The sequence below is a fragment of the Magallana gigas genome, chromosome 2 (genome assembly GCF_963853765.1).
Source record: "Magallana gigas chromosome 2, xbMagGiga1.1, whole genome shotgun sequence".
Classification (NCBI taxonomy): domain Eukaryota; kingdom Metazoa; phylum Mollusca; class Bivalvia; order Ostreida; family Ostreidae; genus Magallana; species Magallana gigas.
In genome coordinates, this window is record NC_088854.1 from 9251080 (window position 1) to 9266825 (window position 15746).

The 15746-nt window shown below is 33.0% G+C and overlaps 1 protein-coding gene across 6 annotated transcripts; it reads left to right on the forward strand.

The window, feature by feature from the left end:
* The first annotated feature begins 429 nt into the window (after positions 1-429).
* Positions 430-14645, forward strand: LOC105348237 (tubulin polyglutamylase TTLL11). Of its 6 annotated transcripts, none has more exons than XM_011457565.4 (10): positions 430-1002; positions 2019-2121; positions 3319-4019; positions 7111-7319; positions 7893-8095; positions 10813-11074; positions 11353-11456; positions 12346-12366; positions 12767-12805; positions 13851-14645. In XM_011457565.4, exons 1-10 carry the CDS (start codon positions 757-759, stop codon positions 14249-14251), a joined length of 2289 nt encoding a protein of 762 aa, XP_011455867.3. In that variant the 5' UTR covers positions 430-756; the 3' UTR covers positions 14252-14645. The 6 variants fall into 6 exon arrangements, with proteins under 6 accessions (XP_011455867.3, XP_011455869.3, XP_011455870.3 ...); XM_011457567.4 differs by having other exon boundaries at positions 12767-12781; XM_011457568.4 differs by lacking the exon at positions 12767-12805.
* Positions 14646-15746: the final 1101 nt, after the last annotated feature.

Sequence of the window (15746 nt, forward strand, 5' to 3'; positions counted from 1 at the left end):
TGGACTTGTATCTGACCAAGTTTGTCGCGATTCATTAATCAACAAACGGTAAATATTGACTTGAAAGAGGTACGTTGTTTCTAGAGAGAAATATTTCAGATGAATATCGGTATAGGCCGAATCTTTTTCAGAAAATACAGCTAGATTTTTTTGGGTGCAGAAAAAAGTGGAAAAGCTATAGTATAGTGTAACGTCACAACTTATGACTATAAATGTTTATTTATTTGGTTATAAAGTCTTTTTTTTTTCATTACAACTCATTTTTGATTTTGATAATATTTTATTGCTTCTTATAAAAAGTTTTTTAAACGAAAATCATTTAACCGATCAAGCTTATGCTAAGAATTGGTTTGAATATGCAAGCGTTTGTTTATCTACTTCAGTCGGAATATTGAACTCCTACCGAGTTGATTAAGAGTTTACTCGCTGAGCGGAAGCCCAAATCGTTGTCATGCGAGGGCGTCCAATGGCGGACGAGATTAGCAAGTGCGTCATGCTCGCACTTTATTGACAATTGTCTCTCTCGGTATTTAAACCATGTAGAAACACACAAAAACTGAAAGGATGATAAATAGAAGCTACTGAAATTATGTTTAACGAGAAGATAGTGTTTACTTTGAAAGAAAATGGATGATTATCTTTATTAAAACATCCGAAGCGTGCGTATTTTTTTTTTTAACTGTAAAGACGATTGAAAAAATTATGTGACTGGATTTATTAATTCAAGAAAGTGTCATTATCTTATGAGTCGAGAAAATGGCTGCATCAAAGTCATTTTTGGATAGTTTGAAGAAACCAGAGCCGACGAGTTTTAAAATGACTGATTTCCGTCGGGAACTTCATTTGAGACATAAACGGGACGAACATGCGAAGAAGGAGCGCATGAAGGCTCTACAAGAGTCTAAGTTAATATCTAAATATGCCATCACAATTGACACCTCAAGGGCTAGGTCTAACTGTGATGTGCTGAGAATGTGCGTCAAAGAATTAGGATTTAAAGAGGTAATTAAGTATCTACACCATAAATAATTGAAAATCAAATTAACTTTTTTTAAAACACTAATGAAAAATTGTATTTATCTGACATAAGAGTTTTGAAAAAAAATGTGCACAAGTGAAGTCCCTAAAGGACTATATATGATATGTTTTAGGCCCCCTAAAATGAACATCATCATTTTACTCTAATTCTTTGTTTTCTTTGTACAGATATATATGTGATGTTTTTATGTTATGTTCGTTTTGATTCAAGTGCCCACAATTAAGAAATATGATATCATAAAGACAACCTTTTCCGGCCATTTTTGCATTTTTAGCATAAAGCAGCTTGTTTTCAAGCAGTTTTTCTTTCAGAAAACATAGAGCACATGCTTGAACAAACAAAATATTTTAATCAGAGATGTAACTAGCCAAGACTAATAACTGACAAAAAAAAATTTCCTTGTTCAAGCATGCGCTCTATATTTCCCATTTGTAAAAAGTTAAGAAAAATGTCAATTTTTGACTGATTTTATTGAATTAAAGAAATAGCTTCACTTCTGATGTCATATACTGCAAGTGACCGCAAATAAATTAAATAAATAGGTGAAAAATATATTTTATATCAACTCTTTTAAAAAATAACATAACATTTTGTACTTCCCGAAACATTTTAATAAATGGCGAATTATGGGGGACAAATTCAACTCATATCATATATAGTTCTTTAATGAAGTATTGCTTGAGATATAAATATGCTTCCATATGAAAGAGACAACAGATATAAATAAATAAGTTTTTTTTATATAAATATCATTATGACAATATAAATAAAAGCAACATCAAAATTTAGGCCTATGGATAAATGTTTAGTGTTGCATATTAGTTAAGCAATATAACTGTCAAGAATCTTGTAAAACCCAGTCCAGTGTTAATATAATATAGATATGATGTCTGTCCTTTACTTTGCATCAATATTTTATTAAGGATGCGAATAATGAACTCCATATATTATTATATTAATAAAAGTTCCATTATTTCAGTACCCGTTTGGCCGTAAAGATAATTGCTGTGATGTTCATTGGCATGCTTGTCACTTTGAAGACAACCCCGAGGTGTATGGAGGGAAAGTCAATAAATTTCCAGGTGAAGTGTTCATAAAAATTGCATAGGGGTAGAAATGAAGAGACAATTAAGGCATTGTTCTGTAGAAGAGAATCACACAAGTCTGTGACTGCTCAGCACAGCAGCCCCCTATAATCGATCAGAAAGACCACAGAAGATGTATTGTTTTATCAAAAATTGATTAATGCGACTGCCCACAGGAAGTACCTCTACATACAATTTCAATCTATAGAATTACCACTTAGGCCTAAGAGTTCATGATTTTTTTTTTTTTTTAGAAATGTTTAAAGCTGAAAATATACTGTTTCCTGATTTATAATACCCTGCAGGTATTTGATTGTTCAGAAATATATTTTTTAAAGGAAAATCAGTATTTTATTGCAATAGATAAGAAAAGGTATGAAAATCTAGGTCAGAAAATCTCTCTCTTATTATTCTTCACAATGAAAAATAGTAAGAATATATACAGAAAATAACTCAATAATACATGCACCATGCTGATATACACTGCAATATAAACAAAAGTCTGAACCATTTTAATAACAAGAATTTGGACTTTTGGTAAGATACCATGCGCGGATCTAGAGGGGGGGTCGGGGGGGTCCCGACCCCCCCTGGAAAATGAAAATTTATTAAATTTACATAGTAAAATTATCGCGAAAATATGCCTCGGACCCCCCCTGGCAAACACAATTATCCTTCGGACCCCCCCTGGAAAAATTTTCTGGATCCGCGCATGCTACTATCTATTTCTTGCATCAAAGCAAGTTAAAAATGATATTGATTTTGAGTGAAATATGCATATATAAAGATTGTGTAATTTTAGCTCAAAAGCCAGACAAATCGTGTTGATTTCAAAGAGTCTTGGCTGAGTGGCCAGCAATGAAATGTATAGCTAGGTCTATGTCACATTGCTGTTTGACACAACTACCCAAAGTTCAAGCTCTTTTTATATAGTTCTAAATGCATGGTTGCATGAACTGCAAACAATCCATTATATATAGTTTATAAATACCAAATACAATACTTAATTTTTGTTTTAAACTAAGGATCTCAAGGTAAAGCTAAATTGATTAAAAAACTGATCTATGTATTTCATATTCATGTAGAAGTATTTTTAGTATAACAATCTAGTATAATTTTCTGCTTTCTGTAAAATATAGATTTGAAATTTGAGACCAATTACGAAATATTAATATATTTTCATTGTTTGAACAGGAATGGGAGAGATATGCAGTAAGATGACTCTATTTAGGTGTCTAGACATCATGAGAGATCTATTTCCAACAGACTATGACTTTTATCCTAGAACTTGGTATCTTCCTGCTCAGTTTCATGAATTTTCATGTGAAATAAGGAAAATGCATGAGAGACGAGTGAAACCCAAACCTACCTTCATTGTAAAACCTGACACTGGGGCCCAAGGGGATGGAATCTATCTCCTGAGGGAGCCCAATGAATACTCATCCTTCAATGGCAAGTGCCATGTTGCACAAGAATACATGTCCAATGTATATTTGATTGACAAGTTCAAATTTGATTTCAGAATATATGTTTTATTAAAAAGTTTAGAACCATTAGAGTTTTACATTTGCCAAGAAGGACTTGCCAGATTTTCAACTCTTCCATATGAAAACCCAACTAACAAAAACATACACGAGTCATTTATGCATTTGACTAACTACTCTCTTAATAAGAGGAGCTCAACCTTTAATCGCTCGGATCGTGATGATGAGGGAAGTAAGAGAACATTGACAAGTGTTTTACGTAGAATCGCCATGAATGGACATGATAGTAACAAAGTGTGGAAGTCTATAGAACGGATTGTATGCAAAACCATTGTGGCCATTGTTCCCGAAATGAAAGTGGAGTATCAGGCAGCTGTACCCCCCGGAAAGACGGGTCCTTCATGTTTTCAGGTTTGTTTATGATTGGACGATATTTCTCATTAACTTGAATGTCTTGAAGCATGTTTTGTCAGTCACCAAGAGAAACAAATGCTTCCTAATTAACTCTCTCTCATCTAAATGTCCCAGGAGAGAGGGATGGGGAGTATGGACGAAAACCTGAGGGTAGTCACTGATCAGAGACAATTGATTTATGTTATCAGATGTTGACCAAGTAGTCCAATGCTCTTTAATATATATGAAGATATAAGATCTATGAGGATAGCAAAATGAATTAATTGAAATTGAACAACCAACACTCTCTCTCTCTCTCTCTCTCTCTCAGAATGTTCATCAAATTTTTATTGTTTTCCTATATTTTGAATAATTAAATCATTATTAGCATCATAAGATATTTTAATAAGTTCCAGTTTTAATTGGTGTATAGGCAAAACCAGCCAGGAAAGCTGTGCAGGTGCATGTTTTTTTATCAAGTGCATATCAATTAAAGATTTTAATTTTGACTTGTTTGGCAAATACATTGCACCGTGGATTGGAATTTAAAAAAAAATATGAATAAGCAGTAAAGGTTTCACTATAGGTGTTCTTTTTGTGACAGCCTCATGTACACATGACAAGGCGAGTGGATAAATTAATTTGTCTTTATCTCCCAAGGAATTTTGTTTTCTGTTTAAAGTTTTATGTAAACAGTCTTATAAACTTGCATAAGTAAATCAAATAATCAATGCATGCCAATTTTTAAGTAGGTGTGTTGCAATAAAATGTTTATTATTCCACTTCAAACCACACCCTTGATTATAAAATGTTTCTGTGCTATGGTGTATTAGACAAATATGTCTGATCCTCTCCCAGTCTCTTTGTTCGACTTCGGTCTCGCATGAAAATTGAAATAACTAGGAATGGAAAATGAATTTTCTGGTGCATTTACAATTAAGAAGCAGTAGTCGTAATTCACTGCTATGCTATTTAATTGAGCTGCGCATTTAATCTCTTCTGGCTATTAATTTCAATCCTTTCACAATTCAAAAGGCCTGACAAAATTTAACATGATAATTACAAGCAAAACTAGTACAAAGAAAAGTAATGATCCAGAGAAATTAATGCAAATTAGAGAGGATAAACTATTATAGTACTAGACTGAATAAAATAGGGTTTCACATAGATTTATGATGCAATTAACTTAAGCCTATACAGTAAAACACGCTTATAACGAAGTCCCAGGGACGGACAATTAAACTTCGTTATAAGCGTAATTCGTTATATCCGTCAAATTTACAACATGAAATAGAGTCTTGGGGAATGAAATTCACTTCGCTGTAAGCGTCAATTCATTATAAGCGTGTTCGCTATAACCGTGTTTTACTGTATATGTAATTGATGTTTGTTAGGGAAAGTAAACACATTTTCCTCTTTGTAGAATAACAGTAAATTTTTGATGTGGTTAAAAAAATAAAGGCTTGATAAATATACTCCAAGAAAAAAATTCAAACAAAGATCTGAATACATTTTAGCTATATTATGCATTTACATGTTGATATATTAATATCAAATCATGTTGAACTTCATAATTGCCTTTCTGTGTATGAACTGTTTGCCTAGCAATCTCTGACTTTGTTTTTATTGAATATTTGCTTGGCACTTCAACTCAGATAATTCTCTCCTATGTAAATTTGATATTAGAAACAGATCGAGTTGTTTTGTTAGGGTATTAATTTACCTTTTCTGTCAAGACTGTTCAAATTTTGCGCAAACCCACACATTTCTTCATTTGGATCACCCAGAAAGTATAATATTTTTTTTACAGCTTGTACATTTCAGCAATATAGACCATAATCCTCTTTTTAGTTTTCAAAATATCAGATGTGAAAATTTAAATCTTGACTCATTCAAACCTTCAAAACCTTATCAAACCTTTTAAGCTTTATCAGTTCCTTTAAATCTTAGTAACAGATTAGTAAAATTATGTAATGTTAAATTCATAGAATATGAATAATGAAATATAAATATTCTGTATTGTACATGGATTATTTTTTGTAATTCCATTTAATTCCAACATGCTGTTTGTAATTCAGGGAACACGATGTAGTGAGAATATGGTTCAAAACAAAGAGTTGTAACACTTTTATGGACCGTCTTTTTTTTGGTCTCAGTATTTGCAAATATTTATAGGTTTAGAAATCCAGACCTTTTAAATATCAGCTTGTGTAACCCATTCATATTTTAAAATCTTTTATTCTTGAAGACTATTATATCAGCTAGATCATGACACAAGTAGCGAAGTTCTCGCAATGTCCTCTTTGTTTGAAATCAGTTTAAGTGGTCTATACCTTATATAGACGTTTCCATTCATTTTGTACACAAACCTTGATCAATAAATTATGTTTAAAACCTATTGAAACAGACAGAAATGGGTTATCAATCAAATTGATCACTAGTCAAGATATTGGTCTAACAATTTGAAACTTGATAATCTCAACTTAACCCATAACATTGATAGAATATAGCTTGTTTTACATCTCGTATAATTTGGGCAAAAAATTGAGCTGTGCTGTATTATAAATCAGGAATAGTGCTGTATTATAAATCAGGAATAAATTAAACAGAGAGAGAGAGAGAGAGAGAGAGAGAGAGAGAGAGAGAGAGAGAGAGAGAGAGAGAGAGAGAGTTGTCTTTGATGTTTGAATTTGACTGTTGTCTCTGTCAGAGTCTCAGAGAAAGATAACTCAATTTTTCATGTTTTTTAATAAAACAATTATACAGTGAAGCTAGAGCAATCCAATATACCGTACTATTTACCATAAAAGTGGTTAATTTATTTACGTTGGTGGTAAATTACACGTTTTCTGGAGTCAAACAATATGCGTGTTTTCTGGAGTCAAACAATAGGCGTGGGTATTGAAAACCCACACGCAAGTTTTGCTTTATTTACCATATGCATAGGGTAATTTTATGCAGTTTTAAGCTTACCGCATAACTAGCATATATTTCCCCCACGCATTAATTACCACTTTTACAGTAGTCACCTCGTAACTGAAACTCGTACGAAACAGTATAAGTGCCAATCTTTCAACCCTGTTAATATTTGATACTTTTATCCCTGTAGGTGCTAGGTTTTGATATTCTCCTCCTCCACAACTTGAAGCCTATCCTTCTGGAGATCAACGCTAGTCCCAGCCTCAGTCTGGACAGTGAACAGGAAGTGTCGCCCGGAGTGTTCGAATATGTCATCAGTCCGAAGGATGAAGAAGTCAAGTATCCCCTCATCAGGGATACACTGTTACATGTGGTGCCTATAGATAAGCTCAAATATTTGTAAGTCTTTGCACAGGTCTAGCTGCATGTTTTATATACTATTCAGATTCCTGTCTAATTACCATGATACTAAAACCATAATTTAATTATGAATTTTTTTTCACCTGTTATATTTAATCACATTAAGTTAATTTAAATAAAATATCTGTACAATAAATTTGAAAATATGGAGTGTATTGAAATTGAATTGTGTTGAAATAACAATTAACGTCGTAATTACTGTATACAGGGTTATTTTTGCCCCATGTTATTTTTGCCCTTTTTCACTTGCAAACGGTTTGAATTCACCCAGACAAAGTTCTGAATAAAGAAAGAAAGTTGGAGACATAGGAATTCGCCCAGTCTTATATTTGCCCGCTGACAACGAGGGCAAAAGGGATGAAAATAAAAAGGGGGCAATTATTTTCCTGTATACAGTAATGTATTGAGACTTATGAGTACTAGGTACTGAATATGCTCATTGTACTTTTTTAAAAAACCTACCTTAATGAACTAAGAATATAGTATATCTTTATTTATTTTTTTTTACTTCCCTTTTATCAAGACAATAAAAATATTCTATATTTTATCTAGCCGTAAAAGAAAGAAGCGAAGACTTCTTAAGAAACTTAAGGCCAGTTCTTCCCAAAAGATGAAACGCCCAGAGCCTCTGGTTAAGCAGAGGACATCGATAGTCATTATTAAGGCAGATGAGTCTGACGAAGAAAAGAGGGAAGTCAATGTCACTCAACAGATGTCAGAAATGCACATGGACATCGACAGTTCTGCCAGTCATGGTGAGGTTATTCAGCTTGGTTATATACACAAGTTTGTTAAAAAGCCACGCCCTCTTTCAAGGGGAGATAATTAAAAATCATTGATAATTTGTCGGTCTTCTCTTAAAAAACCAACTGGCCAGAAAAGCTGAAACTTGTGCGGAAGCATCCTCAGATAGTGTAAATTGAAGTTTGTTCAAATCATAATCCGATGTATTGAGGTTAATTATATTTTGACTTCTTTTTCCTGCACATCATTAATCTTGATTAACATTTCAAAACTCCTAGTACTATATGTATGCTCTTGATGTCTTAGCTGATCTAGTGAAGATCTGCTGGTCCACTGTGACCTTTTTAAGGTACACTGACCGTCTGATAAGATGGATAATCAGGAATTGAGACTGTTATTCCTTCACTGAATACATTAAAATTTTGTACATTGTAAGGATAAGGAATCATTCTTTTACTTTATGGAAATATCAATATGAGTTGATCATGCAAATAAATCCAACCTAAAGGACATTATGTTTAATTTGATCACATACCCACACATATTTATACATACATTAAATCTGCATGAATTTGAGTTCTATAATGCTGATTTAGAGTGAATTGTTCCAAGCTGAAGTGAGGATTCTTCTAAGGTGTATATAATGTACCTTTACTCTGCCACGTACTTCATGGGGTTGATGAATTGTATACTAAGTAACATTATATAATTCAGCTGTATTTTTACATATTGAGGAATCAGAAATTCATTTCCTGGTAGGTGTGGTTCATTGATTTACAAATGGAGCTACAGAATTACACAAAGAGGTTTATCAATAACCAATTCCGCCAAAAGACAGTCACATTAGACTGTCAACAGCTGAAAATTGATCATATTTCTATAGGTAGAAATGATATAAATTATGTAGCCATGGCCATTCTCTCTATTAATGCCTTGTTTTATTATATCTATGGCCCTTTTTGCTATAAACAAGTATGTGATACTTGTACCGGTATTCTTTATTGATTTATCCATTTCAATGTATATTAATGTAATGATGAATGATAGACTAAGGTTTTATGTGAGACTCAACAAGACTTTGTAATATGCTAGAGTTCATGAAAAGGCCATCTAAGAAGCCAAATGGGTTTCTAATTTTTAGCTCACCTGAGCTGAAAGCTGAAGTGAGCTTTTCTGATCAAAATTTGTCCGTTGTCTGTTGGCGTTGTCGTTGTTGTCAACTTTTCACATTTTCATCATCTTCTCAAAAACCACCGAGTAGATTTCAACCAAACTTGGCACAAAGCATCACTAGGTGAAGGGGATTCAAGTTCGTTCAAATGAAGGGCCATACCCTCTTTCAAGGGGAGATAATTGAGATATATTGAAAATTTGTTGGTATTTTTCAAAAATCTTCTTTTCAAAAACTATAAGGCCAGAAAAGCTGTAACTTGTACTGAAGCATCCTCAGATAGTGAAGATTCAAGTTTCTTCAAATCATGGTCCCCGGGGGAAGGGTTGGGCCACAATGGAGGGTCAAATTTTTACATAGGAATATAGAGAGAACAGCTTTAAAAATCTTCTTCTCAAAAAACTATTTGGCCAGAAAAGCTCAAATTGGAGTTTAAAGTATTTTCAGATAGTGTAGATTCAAGTTTGTTTAAATCATGGTCCCCAGGGGTAGGGTGGGGCCACAATGGGGGCCCAAATTTTTACATAGGAATATATAGAGAAAATCTATAAAAATCTTCTTCTCCAAAACTATTTGGCCAGAAAAGCTCAAATTGGAGTGGAAGCATTCTCAGATAGTGTAGATTCAAGTTTGTTCAAATCATGGTCCCCAGGGATAGGGTGAAGCCACAAGGGAGGGTGGGGGGGCTGAATTTTTACATAGGAATATATAGAGAAAATCTTTAAAAATCTTCTTCTCAAAAACTATTAGGCCAGAAAAGCTCAAATTGGAGTTGAAGCATCCTCAGATAGTGTAGATTCAAGTTTGTTCAAGTCATGGTCTCCGGGGGTAGGATGGGGCCACAATGGGGGTCAAATTTTTACATAGGAATATAGAGAAAATCTTTAAAAATCATCTTCTTAAAAACTGTTAGGCCAGGAAAGCTAAAACTTTTGTAGAGGAATCATCAAATAGTGTAGATTCAAGTCTGTTTAAATCATGGTCCCCAGGGGTAGGGCGGGGTAACAATGGGGAAGGGGGGGGGGTGAATTTTTACATAGGAATATATAGAGAAAATCTTCAGAAATATTCTGGGAAAGTTTTTAGTCCAAAAAGCAGTAACTTGTGTGAAAGCACAGGTTGTGCAGATTAAAATTTGATCAAAACATGATTCCCTAGAGAAAAGTGGGGCCACAATGGGGGGGGGGGGGGGGGGTTATTTAGAAATAGAAAAGAATCTTATTACAGGTACAACAACAAAAGGGGCTTGGTATTTACTATAAAAATATGTGGATAAAAATCGGTAGATTTAAAAAAAATTAAAAATTTTGAGCAAGGTCTACTGTACTTAGTTGTCAAGATATTTTGATTTTGATACTGTAATGCTAATTTGATCAGAGTTAGGGATATTGTTGCTCAGGTGAGCGATGTGGCCCCTGGGCCTCTTGTTTTTATTATCTAATGCTATAGACTGGAAATGTTTTTATCATTGTCAATAAAAAAGCTATTGGTTTTAATATGATTGAAAAATAATTCTACATTTTTACATACATGTATACTCATATATCTTTGTTACAGGTGAGAGTACAGCTCGAGATGCAAATTCCGATGATGAGCGTGAGTCTAATTTAAAGTCTGACACTGAACTTGACGAGGAGGTGGACAACTACTTTGAGACCAAGCTGAGGGAGAGCTGTCTAAAGCAGCTGTACCCGGCCATCTACGATGAGGAGTGTGAGCGATACAGGATCCTAGAGAGGGTGGCTGGCCTCTTTATCTACTTTCTGGGGATAAGGGGATCCCTCAGAATTGGCCCCACTGGATTTAGAACCTTTGCAAGGTTAATAGTACAGTCTACTTTTTTGAGCTACATGCATGTATAACAAAGAAGAAAAAATTGTGTTGTTATCATTTGGTGTGTAAAATTGTAAATATTAAAATGAGTTTATTTTTTTTATTACATGTATTTCAATTTAGAAAAGAATATTGCTTGTCAATGACTCATTGTCAAAATATTCAAAGTCTGTGATATCAAATTCTTTCCTAGCTAGTAAACCCTATATTGACATTTTAATTAAGATAAGTACAATACTAAAATAATATAATGTTTTCTTATAGAAAATGTCGGTTAAACAGGAAGGGCATGACCAATGCGTCCGTGGACATCATGTACATAGACCTACAGAGGAGGTGGGACCACATGAACCCAGAGAGAACCTCTGGTAAGTACCACAAACATCTATAGTGTACAGCTTTATTAGTTTAAAACCAAACCTGTGTCAGGTGTACATTTAAATAAAATATTTATTGATTTTGAAATGCCTGAATTTAAACTATTTGTTTTGTTAATTTTTTGCTAATAAATGTAATTCTGTTATATTTTTTCTTATTTAAATCTCAAATGGAATAAATCAAGAATCTTTTAAATGGTTTAATTATGCATCATCCTTTGGTCTTGTAAATTATTTGCTCATTTTTAAAGCTATGAAATTGGATGCTTATAGAAAGTACAGCATAACTTTACAATGGTCATTTCAATCAAATAATTATATACCGTATTTGTTATAAATTACAATTTTACATAATAAAAACAATAAGTGGTTATATTGGAAGTCTGTTTTCAAACACCAGGGCCTTACTAAAAGTTCCCATTAAGTACAAATGGTTTAATTACCAGTGAAAACAAAATTTTGTATTGTCACAGGTTACTTAGTGCATTCTGAATGAATTCTTAACTTTAATATCTGAAGTTTCAAGTAAAAACCACAATAAGTTGATTGACTATAAGATGTAGCAAGAAAGAATTTTCAATATGTAGGACAACACAATACATTTCACCAATGCATCAAGATATATTCCATAAACTGTACCATTAAGTTAAGACATATAAAAGTCATGCACATGTTTGTTGCTTTTGGTATAAATACTGTGTACGTAACATTTCTTTGATTTTGAATTAAAATAACTAATTAATACTAGTTCCACAGGCACATGAAAGTAAGCAGTAGCAAATAATCAAATTAAAAAAGAGAAATCATTTCTTCATAAAGATTAGAAACATGTATTACATGTACACATTTTTTTAAAATGTCAAATGGTGCTTGTTTTAAGGTTCCGGTATTAAAAGTATTGGTAGGTATTTCAAGAGTGTAATGCTATCAGCCTATACAAGCATACCAGAATCTCCAGCTGTTATTTATTTTACTGCTTTTCAACGAATGTATAAACTTATTAATATTTTTCCAGCTATCACTTGTAAGTTTTAATGCAAATCACATTTGAATATAGGAATACTATATGTATCTCTGCTTGTCAGACAGCATATCGAATTGCTTCACCATTTGTTTCTAATAGTTAACTGTAAAGAGTACTTTCTTAATTTAATCTAGGAATTTTTGATATGTAACTTGAATTTCAGGGAAGTTTTTGTCTGATAAGAAGAGAAAATTAATACAAAGCATGATATAGTTCTAGCCTATACATCAAGATTAACACTCGAACACCACCTTTGGTTATTTCTTTATTTTACCAGGAAAGAAAGGCAACGGTGGGTCCATAGTCAGTAACACTGGTATCTATCTGTCTCCTGTATATGTAGTTTGTGTTACGGTGTTGATCCATACATTAGCTAATATGGAGCTCCCCCCTCACTGGGCGTGTCCTTGAGCAATCTTAGCGACACATAATGCTCACGTGACCAGCACAGCGTTTGTAGTATGATTAGCACTGTGATTCTAGTATTGCTTTAGATCAGGGTTCTGGCTACAGAGCTTTGGTATTTCAGTCAATCAGTTAACTACATGTAGTAGTATAGTTTGGATTTAATGGTTTTGATTTTTTAAAAAAAATAGCTGTGTTTAGCTGTATCATATATAATATATACTTTACGAGAGTAGTTTTTTTCATTATAGGTAATTGTACGTTTGTATACAAATTAAGTAGATGAATGTGGAAGGCGTGTGTATCTTTCTCTAAAATGGTAGTTTGTAATTGGAAGTTTAGTAAAAAATAAAATCCATAATACATTTTTAAAAGTTAGAAATATCTGGCAATTTCAAAAAATGTCCTATGCAGTAATTTGCTCGTTTCTATTCCTGTTTACTTACTATGGCTCAATATAGAAAATGAGTAAATAGTGTCTATCTATGTTAGGACTTGATTTTTCGCAATACTTTGCAGATTGAGTTTTCAACTAAATTTGGGTAAATAAAAAATTAACAGAAAATGAAGGATAACTTAGCGTCTTTGGTTACAGGAGCACAAATGGTGAATGGATGGTTCTTTTTCTCCTCATTAACGGTCATACACTTTTTTCTGCCAAATCTCACTTCACAAATCACTGGTGGTGATCCCGTTTTGTCGTTTAAATTAAACTTTTAATTTTGTAAAGATTACGAAACATTTAACTTTCAACTTACATGTAACACTTATCACCATGTTGCAATTGAAGCCCGAAGAAGTACATGTAAAAGAATTTTGATCAAATATCATTCACCATTATTTAATAAGATCAGGAACGTATATACTAACGGGATAGGCAACTTCTACATTCGTTAGAATATACGTCCCTGATAAGATATTGAGTTTATAATGTGAAAATCATCTTTTTCTCATAGGACTTTGCTATCAAGGGTTTCTTGATGCATGTATAGAGATCGCCAGACGAAAATTCTATGCTCCATCCAAAATAGAAATGTTAGAAAACCTTGTCGACCACTGTGAACTGAGTCTAAATCTGAAAGACAATGATTTAGCCAACAATCTGCCTCGGCTTCATTTCCGGCGCCTAGGACTGCAATACCGCCAGGGGTCGTTGTACGCCATGCCACGGCGGATAATGGAACAGATGACGGAGGAGACGACTATAGAGGACCTGCTGAAGGCCCACGAGAAGAAGTTACGCCAGCCCTCCAAAGAGGACATAGAGTCATTCCTCAGACGAAGCAGGAGGACCATATACCAGCCCTCCTCCACCGCCGCGGTCCTCAGCGCACACAGGTCGCCGGATTCCGAGTGAACGGTTCTTGTGTCAAGAAACGGAAACGCTCATTGTTTTTGTATACTTTGGCATTATATGTTTTTGTTATCTATATAATTATGTACTCAGTATGTACTCGTGTGTATAAGGTAAACTGATATTTGTACGGAAAAGAAAACGGCACAGGATTCGAAGTAAAAAAAAATCATAAAGGTTTGTGTGTATATTTAGACAAGATAATAGAATTACACGAAGTGTGGAAATTACGCTCAACATTAACTTTTAGTTATTTTCCTCCAAAGGAGAAATTCACTTTCAAATTTTAGATGCTTGCTCCTTGTTTTGTATGAAATACAATGTGTCTTCTGTGAAAATACGTTATATGTATTTCAGTCACGATGATAATTTTAAATGAAATAAATTTTACATTACTTATTTTAATTGATCATATAAAAAAAAATAACTCAATTAAATATATTAAATGTGTTAAAATATGAATAAAGAAACCAACCAACATTTTATAATTTTTATAAAATGTGTATTTGATTTTTTTTAAAAGCATTTTTTTAATTTATCAGATATACACCTATCATGGAAATAAAAATCACTATATCCTAACATACACAATATAAATTTATTTGTTTAAAAAGTGAAATCGATGTATTTTATGGAACTTCCAAAGAATAACATATGCATAAGTGTCATGTTGTTCAATTTGAAACATTTAAAATGAATACACTAAATGGTTCTCTAGTTTACTTTTAACAAGTATGAAAATAAAATTTCCCAAAATATCACTAGCATTCGAGGTCCATAAAAGATATGTTGTTATGATTTACATTCTTCATGTTATTTGATCCAAATACTATTGCACCTGCTGTTTGAGTTAACCATGACCCGATGTCCAATTATGTGTTGATTTTTTTTAAAAGAAATGTTTGTTTAGTCTTTTTAAGCATTTTATGAAATTATTGGATGTACATTTTGTTGATACTGAATAGACATAATCAGAAGATATGATTCATGAAGTGATTCAGTGCAATATATCTTTACATGCATCAATAAGATAATCAAAGAAAGAAGATGGGTGAATAAGGCATGTAAAATGCCCATACGAGGAATGATTAGATACTGCAAATTAAAATATCATCAAATCTGATAATTTTTGTAAAAAATAACTTAAAACAATGTATATTTAACGTAACATCGGTTTGTAACCCTTAAATATTTTAAAAACTTGTAATAGGTTGATTCAAACTGGCGTATGCGTGTCATAACCTCCAAATACTAGTAGTGTCATTTTATAACTTCAATGCCTTTTCTTTTATAGAGTGGGTCTGAGCTCCATATTTTTGTCATAGTCTAAATGCGGTTTGATGAAATCAAAACCGATTTTATTCAACAAAAATGTGGAGAGATGACCCACTATACTTTAAAAATGTCATTTTGTGGCCCAACAATTGAACGTTTTAGAAAAATAATACAAGTCCGTAAATTCGTGGCCAACGTCTCATATAGCATTTAAACAAAGCAC